Source organism: Ranitomeya imitator, chromosome 3 (assembly GCF_032444005.1).
Source record: "Ranitomeya imitator isolate aRanImi1 chromosome 3, aRanImi1.pri, whole genome shotgun sequence".
Classification (NCBI taxonomy): domain Eukaryota; kingdom Metazoa; phylum Chordata; class Amphibia; order Anura; family Dendrobatidae; genus Ranitomeya; species Ranitomeya imitator.
The window spans coordinates 396,563,636-396,582,131 of record NC_091284.1 but is presented as its reverse complement, the minus strand read 5'-3'; the positions used below and the strand labels follow the sequence as shown (position 1 = coordinate 396,582,131).

At 43.1% G+C, this 18,496-nt stretch overlaps 1 protein-coding gene across 2 annotated transcripts in view; it reads left to right on the top strand.

Annotated features, from left to right (window-relative positions):
• The window catches only part of CCDC28B (coiled-coil domain containing 28B), an 81,844-nt gene extending 65,750 nt beyond the window's left edge, over window positions 1-16,094 (top strand). The window contains exons 5-6 of one of the 2 annotated variants that reach the window (XM_069757012.1): window positions 13,452-13,474; window positions 15,736-16,094. In XM_069757012.1, coding sequence (XP_069613113.1) covers window positions 13,452-13,474; window positions 15,736-15,811 — 99 coding nt within the window. In that variant the 3' untranslated portion in view covers window positions 15,812-16,094. Of the gene's footprint in view, window positions 1-13,420; window positions 13,475-15,735 lie in introns of those variants that run through there. The other variant, XM_069757013.1, reaches the window with a different exon arrangement.
• The last annotated feature ends 2,402 nt before the right edge of the window (window positions 16,095-18,496 follow it).

The following is an 18,496-nucleotide window of genomic DNA, read 5'->3' as shown; positions in this document are numbered from 1 at the left end:
CCATTTTTTCCCGCTGGATCCGTTTTTTCCCGCCGGATCCATTTTTTCCTGCTGGATCCGTTAATTCCCGCCGTATCCACTTTTTTCCTGCCGGATCCGTTTTTTCCCGCCGGATCCGTTTTTTTCCACAATTTCCTTTTTTTTTCTGCCAGATCAGGTTTTTTTTCCATCGGATCCATTTTTTCCCGCCTGATCCGTTTTTTTCCACAATTTCCTTTTTTTTCTGTCAGATGATTTTTTTTTCCATCGGATCCTTTTTTTCCCGCCTCATCCGTTTTTTTCCGCCGGATCCGTTTTTTTTCCACAAGTTCCTTTTTTTCTGCCAGATCAGTTTTTTCCGCCGGATCCGTTTTTTCCCGCCAGATACGTTTTTTCCACAAGTTCCTTTTTTTTCTGCCAGATCAGGTTTTTTCCGCCGGATCCGTTATTTTCTCATTGAGTTGTATTAGCGCCGGATAGCCACACGTTTCATCCGTTTTTTGCAGGATCCATCAAAACAGCTGTTTCCGCCGGACGGAAAACACATACAGAGGAACGGTTGAATCGCGATTTCACCCGCCGCTATTGCGGGCACATGTCAGTCATGTTTTTTTTTATTGACAGATCGGGCGATTCTGAACGCGGCGATACTAAATATGTGTAGGTTTGATTTTTTTATTGTTTTATTTTTGATGGGGCAAAAGGGGGGTGATTTAAACTTTAATTTTTTTATTTTTTTTTTCATATTTTTAAAAACATTTTTTTTTACATTTGCCATGCTTCAATAGCCTCCATGGGAAACTAGAAGCTGGCACAACTCGATCGGCTCAGCTACATAGCAGCGATCATCAGATTGCTGCTCCGTAGCTGAATCACAGGCTTGCTATGAGTGCCGACCACAGGGTGGCGCTCACAGCAGGCCGGCATCAGTAACTATAGAGGTCTCAAGGACCTCTATGGTGACCATCCTGACGCTATTGCGCGCACATGTCAGCTGTACAAAACAGCCGACATGTCGTGACTTTGATGTGGGCTCAGCGCCGGTGCCCACATCAAAGGAGGAGACACGACATGCGCAGAACATGTTGTGTTTTTTACTGCGATGCGTTTTTTCCCCAGAAAAAACGCAACATATGCACAAAAATTGCGGAATGCATTATAAATGATGGGATGCATATGTATGCATTTTTAAATTGTTTTTATCGCATTTTTATAGCGAACAAACGCAAAAAAATGCGAAAAATCCTCAACGTGTGCACACAGCCTCAAGGTGTATCTCCCCATCACACTCCATCTCACTCATCATACTTCACGTCTCTTTCTCTCCCATCAGTCACTCTTAGGCTGGGGACACACACAACGTATAAAAAAAGGTCCGTTTTTGACGGACGAGAATCGCACAAATTTTACCAAAACAGTGATCCATGTGCAGTGCGAGGATGCGATTTTCTCGCATCCAATGATCCGTGTGACATCCGTATGGCATCCGTATGGTGAGATTTTCTCACACACTTGCAAAATGAGCAAATAATGGCTGAACCTTTCCTGTCACCTGCCCAATGCCTGAGAATTTCTCGCAAGTCACACTGATGGTCCGTGTGCTGTGCTATTTTTTCTCACCCCCATAGACTTTCATTGGCGATTCTCGGCCGAGATACGCGGACAATCGCAGCATGCTGCGATTTCACTCGGATCCTGAATACGGCCGAGAAAATATCGGATGATGGGAGCTGCCCCATAGATTAACCCCTTTACCCCCAAGGGTGGTTTGCACGTTAATGACCGGGCCAATTTTTACAATTCTGACCACTGTCCCTTTATGAGGTTATAACTCTGGAACGCTTCAATGGATCCTGGTGATTCTGACATTGTTTTCTCGTGACATATTGTACTTCATGACAATGGTAAAAATTATTTGATAGTACCTGCGTTTATTTGTGAAAAAAACGGAAATTTGGCGAAAATTATGAAAATTTCGCAATTTTCCAACTTTGAATTTTTATGCAATTAAATCACAGAGATATGTCACACAAAATACTTAATAAGTAACATTTCCCACATGTCTACTTTACATCAGCACAATTTTGGAACCAAAATTTTTTTTTGTTAGGGAGTTATAAGGGTTAAAAGTTGACCAGCAATTTCTCATTTCTACAACACCATTTTATTTTAGGGACCACATCTCATTTGAAGTCATTTTGAGGGGTCTATATGATAGAAAATACCCAAGTGTGACACCATTCTAAAAACTACACCCCTCAAGGTGCTCAAAACCATATTCAAGAAGTTTATTAACCCTTCTGGTGCTTCACAGGAATTTTTTGAATGTTTAAATAAAAATGAACATTTAACTTTTTTTCACAAAAAATGTAATTCAGCTCCAATTTGTTTTATTTTACCAAGGGTAACAGGAGAAAATGGACCCCAAACATTGTTGTACAATTTGTCCTGAGTATGCCAATACCCCACATGTGGGGGTAAACCACTGTTTGGGCGCATGGCAGAGCTCGGAAGCGAAGGAGCGCCATTTGACTTTTCAATGCAAAATTGACTGGAATTGAGATGGGACGCCATGTTTCGTTTGGAGAGCCCCTGATGTGGCTAAACATTGAAACCCCCCACAAGTGACACCATTTTGGAAAGTAGACCCCCTAAGGAACTTATCTAGAGGTGTGGTGAGCACTTTGACCCAACAAGTGCTTCACAGAAGTTTATAATGTAGAACCGTAAAAATAAAAAATCATATTTTTTCACAAAAATTATCTTTTCGCCCCCAATTTTTTATTTTCCCAAGGGTAAGAGAAGAAATTGGACCCCAAAAGTTGTTGTACAATTTGTCCTGAGTACGCTGATAGCCCATATGTGGGGGTAAACCACTGTTTGGGCGGATGGGAGAGCTCGGAAGGGAAGGAGCGCCGTTTGACTTTTCAATGCAAAATTGACAGGAATTGAGATGGGACGTCATGTTGCGTTTGAAGAGCCACTGATGTGCCTAAACATTGAAACCCCCCACAAGTGACACCATTTTGGAAAGTAGACCCCCTAAGGAACTTATCTAGAGGTGTGGTGAGCACTTTGACCCACCAAGTGCTTCACAGAAGTTTATAATGTAGAACCGTAAAAATAAAAAATCATATTTTTTCACAAAAATTATCTTTTTGCCCCCAATTTTTTATTTTCCCAAGGGTAAGAGAAGAAATTGGACCCCAAAAGTTGTTGTACAATTTGTCCTGAGTACGCGGATACCCCATATGTGGGGGTAAACCACTGTTTGGGTGGATGGGAGAGCTCGGAAGGGAAGGAGCGCCGTTTGACTTTTCAAAGCTAAATTGACAGGAATTGAGATGGGACGCCATGTTGCGTTTGAAGAGCCACTGATGTGCCTAAACATTGAAACCCCCCACAAATGACACCATTTTGGAAAGTAGACCCCCTAAGGAACTTATCTAGAGGTGTGGTGAGCACTTTGACCCACCAAGTGCTTCACAGAAGTTTATAATGCAGAGCCGTAAAAATAAAACAAAATTTTTTTCCCACAAAAATTATTTTTTTAGCCCCCAGTTTTGTATTTTCCTGAGGGTAACAGGAGAAATTGGACCCCAAAATTTGTTGCCCAATTTGTCCTGAGTGCGATGATACACCATATGTGGGGGGAACCACTGTTTGGGCACATGGGAGGGCTCAGAAGGGAAGGAGTGCCATTTGAATGCAGACTTAGATGGAATGGTCTGCAGGTGTCACATTGCGTTTGCAGAGCCCCTAATGTACCTAAACAGTAGAAACCCCCCACAAGTGACACCATTTTGGAAAGTAGACCCCCTTAGGAACTTATCTAGATGTGTGCTGAGCGCTTTGACCCACCAAGGGCTTCACAGAAGTTTATAATGGAGAGCCGTAAAAATAAAAAAAAAATTTTTTCCCACAAAAATTATTTTTTAGCCCCCAGTTTTGTATTTTCCCGAGGGTAAAAGGAGAAATTCGACCCCACAATTTGTTGTCCAATTTGTCCTGAGTGCGCTGATACCCCATATGTGGGGGGGAACCACTGTTTGGGCGCATGGGAGGGCTCGGAAGGGAAGGAGCTCCATTTGGAATGAGGACTTAGATGGAATGGTCTGCAGGTGTCACATTGCATTTGCAGAGCCCCTAATGTACCTAAACAGTAGAAACCTCCCACAAGTGACACCATTTTGGAAACTAGACCCCCTAAGGAACTCATCTAGATGTGTTGTGATATCTTTGAACCCCCAAGTGTTTCACTACAGTTTGTAACGCAGAGCCGTGAAAATTAAAAAAAAAAATCTTTCCCCCCAAAATTATTTTTTAGCCCCCAGTTTTGTATTTTCCCGAGGGTAAGAGGAGAAATTCGACCCCAAAAGTTGTTGTCCAATTTGTCCTGAGTACGCTGATACCCCGTATGTTGGGGGAAACCAACGTTTGAGCGCATGGCAGAGCTCGGAAGGGAAGGAGCGCCATTTGGAATGCAGACTTAGATGGAATGGTCTGCAGACGTCACATTGCGTTTGCAGAACCCCTAATGTACCTAAACAGTAGAAACCCCCCACAAGTGACCCCATATTGGAAACTAGACCCCCCAGGGAACTAATCTAGATGTGTTGTGAGAACTTTGAACCCCCAAGTGTTTCACTACAGTTTATAACGCAGAGCCGTGAAAATAAAAAATCTTTTTTTTCCCCACAAAAAATATGTTTTAGCCCCGAGTTTTGTATTTTCCCAAGGGTAGCAGGAGAAATTGGACCCCAAAAGTTGTTGTCCTATTTGTCCTGAGTACGCTGATACCCCATATGTTGGGGTAAACCCCTGTTTGGGCACACGGGAGAGCTCGGAAGGGAAGAAGCACTGTTTTACTTTTTCAACGCAGAATTGGCTGGAATTGAGATCGGACGCCATGTCGCGTTTGGAGAGCCCCTGATGTGCCTAAACAGTGGAAACCCCCCAATTATAACTGAAACCCTAATCCAAACACATCCCTAACCCTAATCCCAACAGTAACCCTAACAACACCTCTAACCCTGACACACCCCTAACCCTAATCCCAACCCTATTCCCAACCGTAAATGTAATCTAAACCCTAACTGTAACTTTAGCCCCAACCCAAACTGTAGCCCTAGCCCTAACCCTAGCCCTAACCCTAATCCTAACCCTAGCCCTAACCCTAGCCCTAACCCTAGCCCTAACCCTAGCCCTAACCCTAGCCCTAACCCTAGCCCTAACCCTAACCCTAGCCCTAGCCCTAACCCTAACCCTAGCCCTAACCCTAGCCCTAACCCTAGCCCTAGCCCTAACCCTAGCCCTAACTCTAACCCTAGCCCTAATGGGAAAATGGAAATAAATACATTTTTTTAATTTTTCCCTAACTAAGGGGGTGATGAAGGGGGGTTTGATTTACTTTTATAGCGGGTTTTTTAGCGGATTTTTATGATTGGCAGCCGTCACACACTGAAAGACGCTTTTTATTGCAAAAAATATTTTTTGCGTTACCACATTTTGAGAGCTATAATTTTTCTATATTCTGGTCCACAGAGTCATGTGAGGTCTTGGTTTTTGCGGGACGAGTTGATGTTTTTATTGGTAACATTTTCGGGCACGTGACATTTTTTGATCGCTTTTTATTCCGATTTTTGTGAGGCAGAATGACCAAAAACCAGCTATTCATGAATTTCTTTTGGGGGAGGCGTTTATACCGTTCCGCGTTTGGTAAAATTGATGAAGCAGTTTTATTCTTCGGGTCAGTACGATTACAGCGACACCTCATTTATATCATTTTTTTATGTTTTGGCGCTTTTATACGATAAAAACTATTTTATAGAAAAAATAATTATTTTTGCATCGCTTTATTCTCAGGGCTATAACTTTTTTATTTTTTTGCTGATGATGCTGTATGGCGGCTCGTTTTTTGCGGGACAAGATGACGTTTTCAGCGGTACCATGGTTAGTTATATCTGTCTTTTTGATCGCGTGTTATTCCACTTTTTGTTCGGCGGTATGATAATAAAGCGTTGTTTTTTGCCTCGTTTTTTTTTTTTTTTTTCTTACGGTGTTTACTGAAGGGGTTAACTAGTGGGCCAGTTTTATAGGTCGGGCCGTTACGGACGCGGCGATACTAAATATGTGTACTTTTATTGTTTTTTTTTTTTTATTTAGATAAAGAAATGTATTTATGGGAATAATATTTTTATTTTTTTTTCATTATTTTGGAATATTTTTTTTAATTTTTTTTTACACATTTGAAATTTTTTTTTTTTACTTTTTTACTTTGTCCCAGGGGGGGACATCACAGATCAGTGATCTGACAGTTTGCACAGCACTCTGTCAGATCACTGATCTGATAGCAGTGCAGGCTGCTTCACAGTGCCTGCTCTGAGCAGGCTCTGTGAAGCCACCTCCCTCCCTGCAGGACCCGGATCCGCGGCCATCTTGGATCCGGGGCTGGAGGGAGCAGGGAGGGAGGTGAGACCCTCGCAGCAACGCGATCACATCGCGTTGCTGCGGGGGGCTCAGGGAAGCCCGCAGGGAGCCCCCTCCCTGCGCGGTGCTTCCCTGTACCGCCGGCACATCGCGATCATCTTTGATCGCGGTGTGCCGGGGGTTAATGTGCCGGGGGCGGTCCGTGACCGCTCCTGGCACATAGTGCCGGATGTCAGCTGCGATAAACAGCTGACACCCGGCCGCGATCGGCGGCGCTCCCCCCGTGAGCGCTGCCGATCGCATATGACGTACTATTGCGTCCTTGGGAAGAAAAGCCCACCCCACATGGACGCAATAGTACGTCTAATGGCAGAAAGGGGTTAACATTGGGACGAGTGCTATGCGATTTTTTATCGCATTGCACTTGTCCGTATTACGGTCTAGTGTGACCCCGGCCTTAGCCATACAATGCATCTCTCCCCTCCCTCCATAATGCCTGGCTATTCACTGCAGAGCTGGAGCTCCTTCTTATCTTCTTGAGGGATGAGTCCCAGACAGCTCCCAATGCTGCTCCATGCACACCAGATGTCTTCACTCTTCTTGGGTCCAGATTCTGCTGAGTCCACTGTGTTCTGCTCCTCTGTAAACAAGCTGTCACTCTGATGCAGTAACTGCTGGAGATAGCAGGTCACAGGGCAGTCACACACAAAATGGTGCTGCCCTGTGATGCTGCTCTTCATACTTACTGTTGGGGCAGTAACTGCTGACCATTTCCCTCCCCTTTTGGGTGGTCTAATATCCCTGGGGCAGAGCTGCTAAATCTTACTATAGCTGCTTGAGGTCTAAAACGGAAAATGCTCCCCCTAGTGGTAAATATGTATATTTGTAGAAAAATATATAATATTTTTCATATAGAAATGTTTGCAAACAGTGCAAACATTGCATTAATACATTTTAATTACTATTTTAAGCTTAATTTCACAAAAAAACAAAATGCAAGAAAACTGGTGGCACCTTCCCTTTAATATGTGTACAATGCTAAAATGTGAATACACAACCATAGTGAGCCAAATCCAAACCGCAACAATGTGCTACTATAAACAGCTATCAGTCTCACTAATAGATATAGCTTCTATGTAGCTCATAATGTTTCAGATACATAACCCTGGTTCGAAAAATGCAAATATTACTGGTCTTACTAACCCTCGCATACTTATCGTGTAGCAGGGGTCCAGTCTCTACATCTACAGCTCTGGCAAAAATTTAGAGACCACTCCAAAATGTTCAGTTTTTCTGATTTTTCTCTTTATAGGTATATTTGAGTAAAAAAGTAAAATTTTTATTTATTCAATAAACATCTGACAACATGTCTCCGAATTTCCAAGCAATAAATTTTGTATTTTTTTTTTCTGACAAAGAAAAATGGTCAAAATGTAAAAAAAAACAGTGCTTTAAGACCTCAGACAATGCAAAGAAAACAAGTTCATAATCATTTAGAAACAACAATACTAATGTTTTAACTCAGGAAGATTTCAGAAATCAATATTTAGTGGAATAACCATGATTTTTAATCACAGCTTTCGTGCGTCTTGGCATGCTTTCCACCAGTCTTTCACACTGCTTCTGGCGCAAAGATGTAAGCAGTTCTTTGTTTGATGGCTTGTGACTAGCCATCATCCTCTTGATTACATTCCAGAGGTTTTCAATGGGGTTCAGGTCTGGAGATTGGGCTGCCCATGACAGGGTTTTGATGTGGTGGTCTCTTAATTTTTGCCAGAGCTGTAAGAGGAGTATGCCAGGGTCAGCAGGACCATTCATAGCTACAGAAAAATGCACGAGTCCAGTCTGGGCCAGTACCCTGCTATAAGGTGTTTTTTGGATTTGATGTACATTTCTGTATTCTAAGATTTTATGTCCCTAATTCTTTGCATTTATTGTACAATAAAACTGTATCACACCTTTTCGATTACCTACTCCAGCTGTTTACTCCCCTACTCTTATTGATTGTCTTATTCACCACATTACTCCTTTCTGTATACAAATGTGAATCTTCACCTATTTCACTTGAAAACGTTCTATTGTAGGAGAAATAGCTTTGTATTGTACAACAATATGTGTGCTTGGTGCCAGTCCTTACAATTGTATATTCATCTGTTATATTAAAGAGAATCTGTCACCAGATTTTTGCTGTGTGATCTGAGAGCAGCATAATGTAGGGGTAGAGACCCTGATTCCAGAGATGTGTCACTTATTAGACTGTGTGCTGCAATTTCAATGCGAACGGTGTTTCTTTATCGCTTCATTGAGGACTCAGGTAACCATGGGTGTGTGCTACTGTCACTAGGAGGCTGACACTAGACAAAAAAAGAGTTAGCTCCTCCTCTGCAGTATATGCCCACCGACAGAAACAAAGCTTGTCACTGTCAGTTTAAGCTTAGTGTCTGTAGGAGGCAGACGTGGATCTCATCCCAGATCCATTTTTTCCTACAGGATCTCTGTTTTTTTAAATTAATCTTTTCCCTTTTGTCTTTCAGGTTCCTCTGGGCAGCAGAGTGTAATATTCACTCTGCTTTCCCACGTACGTGCAACCGAGAACACAATGTGGCATTCCCCACTCTGTCCACTTCCGTCTCGCCAGGCAGGACCCTATCCACTGCCACTTCTGTGCTCAGGGTGATTTGTGTTGGCCAGTCCTTACCCTATTTCCCAACTCCAGCCCCCTCCTTGGAGTGGGCCGGGAGGAAGACTGTGGTCCCTACACCTGGTGAACAACCACCACCGTCTTCTGCGTCATCAAGGAGACATGGCGGTGCGGGAAGGAGAACACCTCTTCAATACCAAAAAGTCCCCCTTATTCCAAAAGGGCGGCCCCTGATGCCTTGTTTGAGAGTGTGAAGAAGGGACTCACCATCAGATATTGTCCCTCTCTCTTCACAGGGGATGGGGGTGCATCAGAGTTTCCTCCGATGCTCTGGGCGGTGCCACTCTTACAAGGTCCCACACCTTTTTTCAAACTTGCCACACCTGGTACAGTGCTTGCTTTCCTCCCCTTTGCCCACTCCTTACTGTTTGCGCGCATCTTCCCTTGGCGCCTTTTTTTTCAAAGCGGCCAATAAGGATGCAGCGGCGAGACTAGGGCATGCCCCCTTCTCTCCGTCCTATTGCCGGCCCAGACACTTCAGCGCGATCTGCCAGCCCCGCCCCTTTTCTCCTCGCCCTTTCTCTGTCAGGCAACGTTCTCGGCAGTGCCGAGGCTTTTTTCCGGCAGGACACCATCTCAAATGGCGATTCCTTCCACAGTACCCGGCATCAAGCAGCATCTAGCTGCCGCTGTTCCTCCAGCAGTCTGATGTAGAGTGTTGCCTTATCTCAGGGGTCCCCAACTCCAGGCCTCGAGGGCCGCCAACAGTGCAGGTTTTCAGGATTTCTTTAGTATTGCATTGGTGGTAATGTGATCATCTGCACAGGTGATGATTCCAACCCCTGTGCAATACTAAGGAAATCCTGAAAACCTGCACTGTTGGCGGCCCTCGAGGCCTGGAGTTGGGGACCACTGCCTTATCTGTTTGATTGTATAGGAGTTGGCGACTCTAAGCACCTGTTCAGACATGATTTATGTTTGGATGTGGTGGTCATTTTTTTTTATATTTGTATGTATTTGCCTTCTGACTGAGCACTCCGCCCCTTAGCTTTAAGTGTTTTAAATTGCAGCAGGATTCTGCCCCTCCACAGAGATATAGACTTCAGTCCAAGAGAGGATTCATATTAGGTTCCCAGAGAGATGTAGACTATCTAAGAGAGCATTGGCATTAGGTCCTGGCAATGAGAATCGCCTTAACAAGGTTGCCAGGTACACGTGAATTGGCCAATTTATACGCTAGGCATTCTCAATTTTTCATATTTCTAGTGCAGTAATGCAATTCAATTTTCATATTTTATGTTTGCGTGCTATAGCGCTACAGAGTGCTGCCTTCACATATGCCCAGTCCTGGGGAGTCTCTCTCCTGTCCCCTCACTGTTATTCATTGCGCCTGCAACATTTGTAAAATAAAGTGGCCCACAGGTCAGATTACGGCCTTATGCAAGCCCTGCACTCCTCCAACCATGATGGCACCTCAGGAACCCCCCGCCGCCTGAGAGGAGTCCAACCCCTCTCCTCCAGAGTGGGCCGTGGCTATTTCCTAATCTGTGTCAGACCTTACCAGAATCTCTCAGTCCCTGGTCTAGGTCCTTGAACATCTGCCTACCCTACCGGCGGCCACCAGTGCTCCGATTGCTCCTGTGGAGGATTCACAGGCACCCTGTCACCACTCACAAGGGCAGATCAAGAGTCAGTTCAAAGAAGCGGACATACTCGAGCTCCTCGACCAGCTTTCCATCCCCCTCCACATCCTCTTCTGAGGTGGCCCTGGGGTTTTATTCTGAATCTGGTTCAGAATGTGAGCACAATAAGGACAAAACCTCTGCTCCCAGGGTGATCACCAAGTTGATGGCGTCTGTCATGGCCAGCGTTCCATGGCCTGCGTTCCAGAGGGATTGTCATTGTCCCGTACCTGGATGACCTCTTAATCAAGGGGCCATCCTTCAGAGACTGTTGCCAGAGCCTTCAGATTACACTGGACACTGGGAGTACCCGTAATTCTGGTGGCTCCAGACTAGTCCAGAAGGGCCTGGTATGCAGAGCTAGTAAACATGCTTGCAGACACCTCATGGAAACTTCCAAACCTTCTTTCTCAGGGTCCCCTCTTCCACCAGAATTCTCATGCGCTGAGTTTAATGGCATGGCCATTGAGGCCGCCGTTCTGAAGCAAGCACGTTTTTCACCTCAGGTAATACAAATCAAGACTAGTGCGAGAAAAGCTGTGTCTTCTCACATTTATCATAGGACCTGGAGAGACTATTTCCGCTGGTGTGAAGACAATCAGTCTTCCCCATGTCCTTCTCACTCCCAGTCATCCTGGCTTTTCTCCAGTCAGGCCTTAACTCCAACTTCACACTTTTTCAAGGTTCTACCTAATTCATACCTACGCTTCGGCGGATGCCAGCTTAGTAAGAAATTTTTGCAGACGGTGGTCACCAGCCGTCCAACCTGAGTATTCGAGATTTACTTTCCCCCTCCCTTGGGACTGATTTAAGATATCCCATGGTTACCTGTGTCTTCCAAGTGATAGAGAAAGATGGATTTTTGGTACTCACCGTAAAATCTCTTTCTTGGAGCCTTCATTGGGGGACAAAGCACTCTCCCTAATGTATGCCTATGTTGGGCCTGTTAATAGATTGGATTTACGGTTGTTTCTCCTACTGCTTTTTCACTAACCGCTGACTGACGAGCTAACTGCTGAGGAAGAGCTACCTCTTTTTTGCCTAGTCTCAGCCGCCTAATGACAGCAGCATACACCCATGGTTCCTGTGTCCCCCAAAGAAGGCTCCAAGAAAGATTTTACGGTGTGTACCAAAAATCCATATTTTATCAGCAAGAGATTGTCACTGCTGGACTAGGTGGCACATGCCAGTCAGTCCAGCTAATCTGTGTAACCCCGCCACTAACACTGATTGGCAGCTTGCTGACAATGCATAGTGTACTCTGTAAACTGGCAATCAGGGTGTGGGCGAGGTTGGACACAGCTCAGCATTCTGACCACTGCTATATCTGCACAAGAGAAAATAGGGATTCTATCCAAACCACACTAAGTAGTCCAGTACGTGCCACATTGCTGGAATCAAGCGCTCTGCCCCTACATCTCACTGCTCTCAGATTACATAGAAAGCATCTGCTAACAGATTCCCATTTAATTATTTAATCCATTGTAAAATTCCTTTTATTTCAAGGCTGCACTATTTCCTCACAGTTGAGAATCTCTGCAATCTGTCTGATGTCTCTGTGGTTTACTGAGATAAACCACAAAATGTGGATGTCTGCGCCACATTGTAGATGGGACGCGGACTCCAGTTGGAACGGTGCCAAATATTGATTCCAATCAACTACTTCTCAACTCCTAGCATTTCCATGCATTATTTATTATTACTTCTTATTTTTCATAATGTCCATAATGTTCACCTTCAGTGGAAGACTTCAAACAGACATCTGTCTGAGATGGTTCAGGAAATCTTACATTGGTCCCTTCCAACTCTTACATTCTATGATTCTATGATCAGAATAAACCCATCTTTTAAAAGCAAGCTGTGTTTCTCACTAACCATCCCTAGTATCTTTATACTTTTACAGTCACCCAGGAACAATCAGACATTATTGCAATATCATCGGTTTATCAATTATATAAACCTTGATCATCTATTCTATCCACCCATCCATACATTCATCTATCCAGATATCTACAGTATCTATCTAATCAAGAAATTACAATAAAAAGTAATAGAATCAGCAGAAAGAAAGAAATAGAATTTCATGTGCTCTACACTAAAAAAGTAACATGTCAGTTTCATATATGTTTTGGGGGATTTATGCACCTATCACTATATATTTATTTTATAAATTTGTTCCTTCTGTATACAGTGACTCCAATGGTCAGTGACTCTGCTCTCTGTTAATCCTCTGGCATACTCTCCTATAGGAACATGGGCACTCCCTGCCAATTCATGCTGTTGTTGCAGAATATGTCCTAGGTATATGTTGGAAGAATTTCCCAACATATATCTCCATCCAACATGGTCAACTGATTCTACTGTATAGGCATACGGTGTCATATGTTGATCATAGACCCCCGTGTTTAAAAAAAACCCAAAACAACCTAGTATACTACGTGGGGTATGATTTTTGTATATAATAACATTGGGAAAATGGGAGCCTATGGATAGATTTATCATATACACCAAGACGTATATTGCATACACAACAAATACACCCCTACATAATGTGTGCAACATCTGCCTCTCCATCACATACTTTTCCATAGGAGGATTGATTTTTTCCATTTACTGTATAGGAAATACATGGTATGCTATTGTTATATTGGTTATGTTCATTTTATTTGTGTTCTCTCTGAAATTCAAGTGACTAACTCACTGAACATCTTATATTTCAGCTGGAAGAACTGAGTAATTCCATGTATCCTTTTCAGTAAAACCTGCGTAAGAGGTAATAGTCACTGGGCAAGCCTTGGATAAATCCTAAGGACATGCCATAGTATTAGTTACCTGGATGCACCTTTAAGAAGAGAACACCGATTGTTTTCTTTCTACCGTCCCATTCTGCTTAGTGAAGGATTAGTAGTAAAGAATTGTATGTGACATTATAAGCACTAAAATGTACCCGTTATGGTGGTTTTACCTATAATTTGGTTGGTTCGGCTGATAATGAGCAGTTGGAGCAATGATTAGAACCTCTGTGGGATAAAAGGACCAATGTGGGTTTCCTCCGGGTACTCCGGTTTCCTCCCACATTCCAAAAACATACTGACAGGGAATTTAGATTGTGAGCCCCATCAGGGACAGTGATGATAATGTGTGCAAAATGTAAAGCGCTGCGGAATATGTTAGCGCTATATAAAAATAAAGATTATTTATTAATACTTCCTGACCTTTTGTGCTTTGGGCATTTTCATATAAGCTAACATAAAGGTCAGGAGATTATTGCCCATATCCTTCTTTAACCAGAGGAATATGCAAGGTCCATTCTTTTAACTACTGTTCCAGTTACTTATGTAACCCTTTAGATGTCAGAAGCCTGGTAGCTGTCTTATTCTACCATGTTTCTACATACAGTACTTCTAGACAGTGACATCGAAGTACGGTACATAAACTAATGGGAAGATAGCGCCATCTAGTGTTCAACTTGCAGACTGTTTCATTTACTATCTAATTCTAAAAAAAACACTGTGACAACACTTAAATTAATTAATTCATCTTTCTAAATACTAAGAGAATGCTAAGAGAATCAGCAAGGCTGACAGGGAAGATTAAAGAAATAAATGTGATTCATATTGCATTTACATTTCCCACTTACATTTCAGTGACATCCAATTAGTAGACTAATTAATTACAGTTAATTAGCACGAGTTGCCTGCCCGCAGTATGGCACCGACCATGCTGAGCCCAATGCATTGAGACTTTTGCTGTGCCTGATCCATACTGTATATATCCCGTACCTTGCTCAGATTTAAAGAGGAGGTCCTATGTATGGATATGAGCACTGCTAAAATGTTGAAGGTGCTCAGGTCACTGGACACCATATATATATTTTTTTACAAATATAGTACTGTAAAGCCCTCTCCTTTTTTAAAAAGAGTGATACATAAAAAAGATATATCCTGATGAACCCATTTAAAAAGAATCCACAACCAGACTTAACCTCTGTACAAACCACTGATAGGTGTCGACAAAACAATTATAAAGGGGTTTTTATAAGAGAGTAAGTTATCAACTGTCCATAGGGATATTAGGATAGGGATAACTTGCTGATCGCTGGGGGATTTCACTGCTGTCCACTTTACAGCGCTCCGTCTGAATGGAGCAGGGGTCAAGCATGAACATCTCCGCTCCTTTCATTGTTTAGGAGACAATGGGTCAGTTGCAGTTTTTAGTTGGTTACCTAATTTCCCGAGTGACTTAGGCTGTGTCACACTATCAGTATTTGGTCAGTATTTTACATCAGTATGTGTAAGCCATAACCAGGAGTGGAGCAATTAGAGGAAAAGTATAATAGAAACATATGCACCACTTCTGTATTTATCAAAATCACAGACGTGATGACAGCTATAAACATTACTCAAGAGCAAGACCTGGGAGGATTCCCAGCCATGAGCACAGTTCTCTGCACCGACAAAGAAATGGCCAGCAGTTACTCGGCATCTCACTAATATTCTATTATTATTCTAGTAGTATGACTGGCAACATAAGTATGATTAAAATCCTACTAGAAATCCCCTCTTGGTTCCTCCTCCCTCACTATAAAATAAAAATATGATAAAATACAATTACTGCTCTGGGCAGTATAATAAGAATAGGATCAAGGCAGAATACTGCACGTATTAGGGCAGAGACAGACTGTCGTATTTCTCGTGCGAGAATCGCATCGCACTGCCCGGACTGGCTGTCGGCTCTCCTGACCGGAGCGAGACAGTATGATGTATTTCTATGCAGCTGTCGGCTCTCCTGACCTGAGCTTGACAGCCAGTACGAGGAGTATGATGCGATTCTCGCACGAGAAGTACGGCAGTCTGTCTCTGCCCTTACAAAGTCTTCAGGACTTGGGCGATGGATAGACAATTGAGTGAATAATAAAAAAAGAGGGCTGAAAATTAATTGATAGGGAAGAAAAACGTAAAAACTTTTCAATGACGTTCTTATACATCCTTAATTAATCCTTAGACAAAAACTCAACCTAGCAGAAAACCAGAATGCGCCGCCATCTCCTAACGAAGACATGACAGAGAGTATCCACTAGGGAGGACAATGAAGACTCATCATACAAGAGTCCACAAGTCCAAAAAGGTCCTCGCTGATCTGTGCCGCCGTTCGGAAACACTAAGGAGAAATAGGCAAGAACCGGCTGTCCTACAAGGACAGATAGAGTTGGCATCAAGCAATATAGAAAATTCTGCAACTTTAAGAGACTATACTAGAAGAGGAAACAGGTGTTTGTTAGTCTACCAGATAACATTGTTTTAATATTTGTAATATAGGAATGAACTCCTCACTTCCTAATAAAAAGCCTAATATACAATGAACAGGTTGTCCAGTTATTTTTTAAAGCTGAGTTCCTGGATCCAGAGTATTTAAAGTAGTAATCCCCAACTGTTGTGAAACTACAACCCCCAACATGGTGCAGGCACTTAAGATAAAAAAAACTGTAAAATTCTACAACAATTAAAAGGTTATACCCATGATCAGATGTTCACAAGGAAGTTTAAAGGGGTTGTCCACTGCTTTATATTGATCACCTACGCAGGCTTTATCGTCAGAACTGCTGAGTCCAGTGATTGGCTGCAGCGGTTGACACTCGGGGTGGATGCTGGTGTTCGGTGGTAGGATGGATATCCCAACAATAGACCACAATGATCCTTAGTTGCAGTGCAGAAAGCTACATTGATCTGTTAGCATGTCATGTTTAGGGGTACTGTAATTTACAAGATGGCCATCTTTTCGATCCACCCAGACCTTGATCACAACTTTGGAGAAAAATAGATCTAAAACAACGGTAAGTACGCATCCACAAAAAAATACATAGGTAAGTTGTGGTATTACAGCTCCAAGATCTCAATGTATGCAATTAAAGGGATTTTCCACTTTAAGTAAACTATTGTCCCCAAGTTCAGTTCAGTATTAAATAAACAAGATGTGCTTTATTTACTCTACCCAGGTCCAGCGTTGTGTCTCTGTCACTGGCCTGGTCTGTATTGTTTGGCTACAACACCGTTGATGTGAAGTCAGCGCTCAAGAGAAACAACAGAGATCAGGAAAAAGGTAGAGACTCAGTGCTGGACCTAAGGAGGGTGAGTAAAGACAGAAAACCCTTTTAAGTAAGCGGTGCAAAATAATATATTGCAAACATATCTCCATACACAAAATCTATAGAAGCGAAAACATTTAAGGCCCGATTCATCAAGACCAGTGTGAACAACAGGGGGCATACTGGAGTCAGACGCTGCTGATTCATGAAGAGATGCATGCTTCTTCATGACCTGGAGTGTCTGATGAGTGGCCCGCGCCTCCATGCAGCATGACGGAGATCTTACTCCAGGCAGGTACTGGAATGAGATTTCTGGCAGCTTGTCATGCATTATATGGCATCTTGCCCCATCTGGCCCCTTTTATACCCATTATGGCAGAGCTGGGAGAAAATTAAGTGAAAAAGCCACAAAATTTAGGCGCAACTCTGTGTGCACCTAAATTTTGCAACTTTTCAAAGATTTGACTCCAGAATTCTAGCGAGAAAGCTTTGATGAATCAGAGCACATAGACTTATACAGAGGTATAGCATTTGAACTGTAGTCATTACATCACCACTTGTAGGAAAAAGGATCCAGCTTCACCTGGGAAAATTAAAAAAAAATTTTTTATTTGTTTTACATATAAAATAATTGCTGCTGCGACATACTGATGTGGAATTAAGGGTTGGAAATCATGCTGCATTATTAATATAAATGTCTTTGAGCATGATTTTCCGCCGCATTTTTATTATGATGCCTGTTCGGTCTATCACTGAAGACTGTCACACTGCTACGATTCCCCTGGATTCCCTGCATGGAGGAGCATTCACATGCCCTCATGTATGCAATATTCATACTTGTGATCATGAGCCTCCTTGACTCTCCGCTTCACTCAGTTCTCCTTTACTGAACAAGGCTGGGAGACACTAACCAGCACATGTATGCGAATCACATACAATCGCACACAGTAACCCTTTAGGCTATGTTCACATGTTCCTGATTTCCCTGCTGTTTTTTCTGTACTAAAAACCGCAGCTCTTGGCAGAAAACGCAGGTGCGTTTTTTGGTGCTTTTTGGTGCGTTTTTTGATGCGTTTTTTGATGCGGTTTTTAGTGCAGTTTCTGTGTGTTTTCTAGGAAGTTTTTTTAGGGTTAAAATGGCTGAAAATACCCTAACCCTACCCCTAACCCTACCCCTACCCCTAACCCTAGTTCTAACTGTAATGGGGAAAAAAAAAATAATTCTTTTTATTTTATTATTGTTACTACCTATGGGGGTGGGGGGTGATAAAGGGGGGGGGGCATTTACCTTTTTTTAATTTTGATCACTGTGAGGTTATCACAGTGATCAAAATGTGCCTGGAACGAATCTGCCGGCCAATTCGGCGGGCGCACTGCGCATGCGCCCGCCATTTTGGAAGATGGCGGCGCCCAGGGAAAAGACGGCCGGACGGACACCGGGAGGCCCGGTAAGTATAAGGGGGGGAGATTAGGGCACGGGGGGGTGGCATCGGAGCATGGGGGGTGGGATTGGAGCACGGGAGGGCAGCCACACTGCAGCGGTTCTGCACCACAAACCGCAGAAAACCCGCAGATATCTTTTTCGTCTGCGGGTTTTACTGCGGGTTTAACCTCACAATGGAGGTCAATGGGTGCAGAACCGCTGCAGTTCCGCAAAAAGCGCGGCTTTTTTGGGGATTT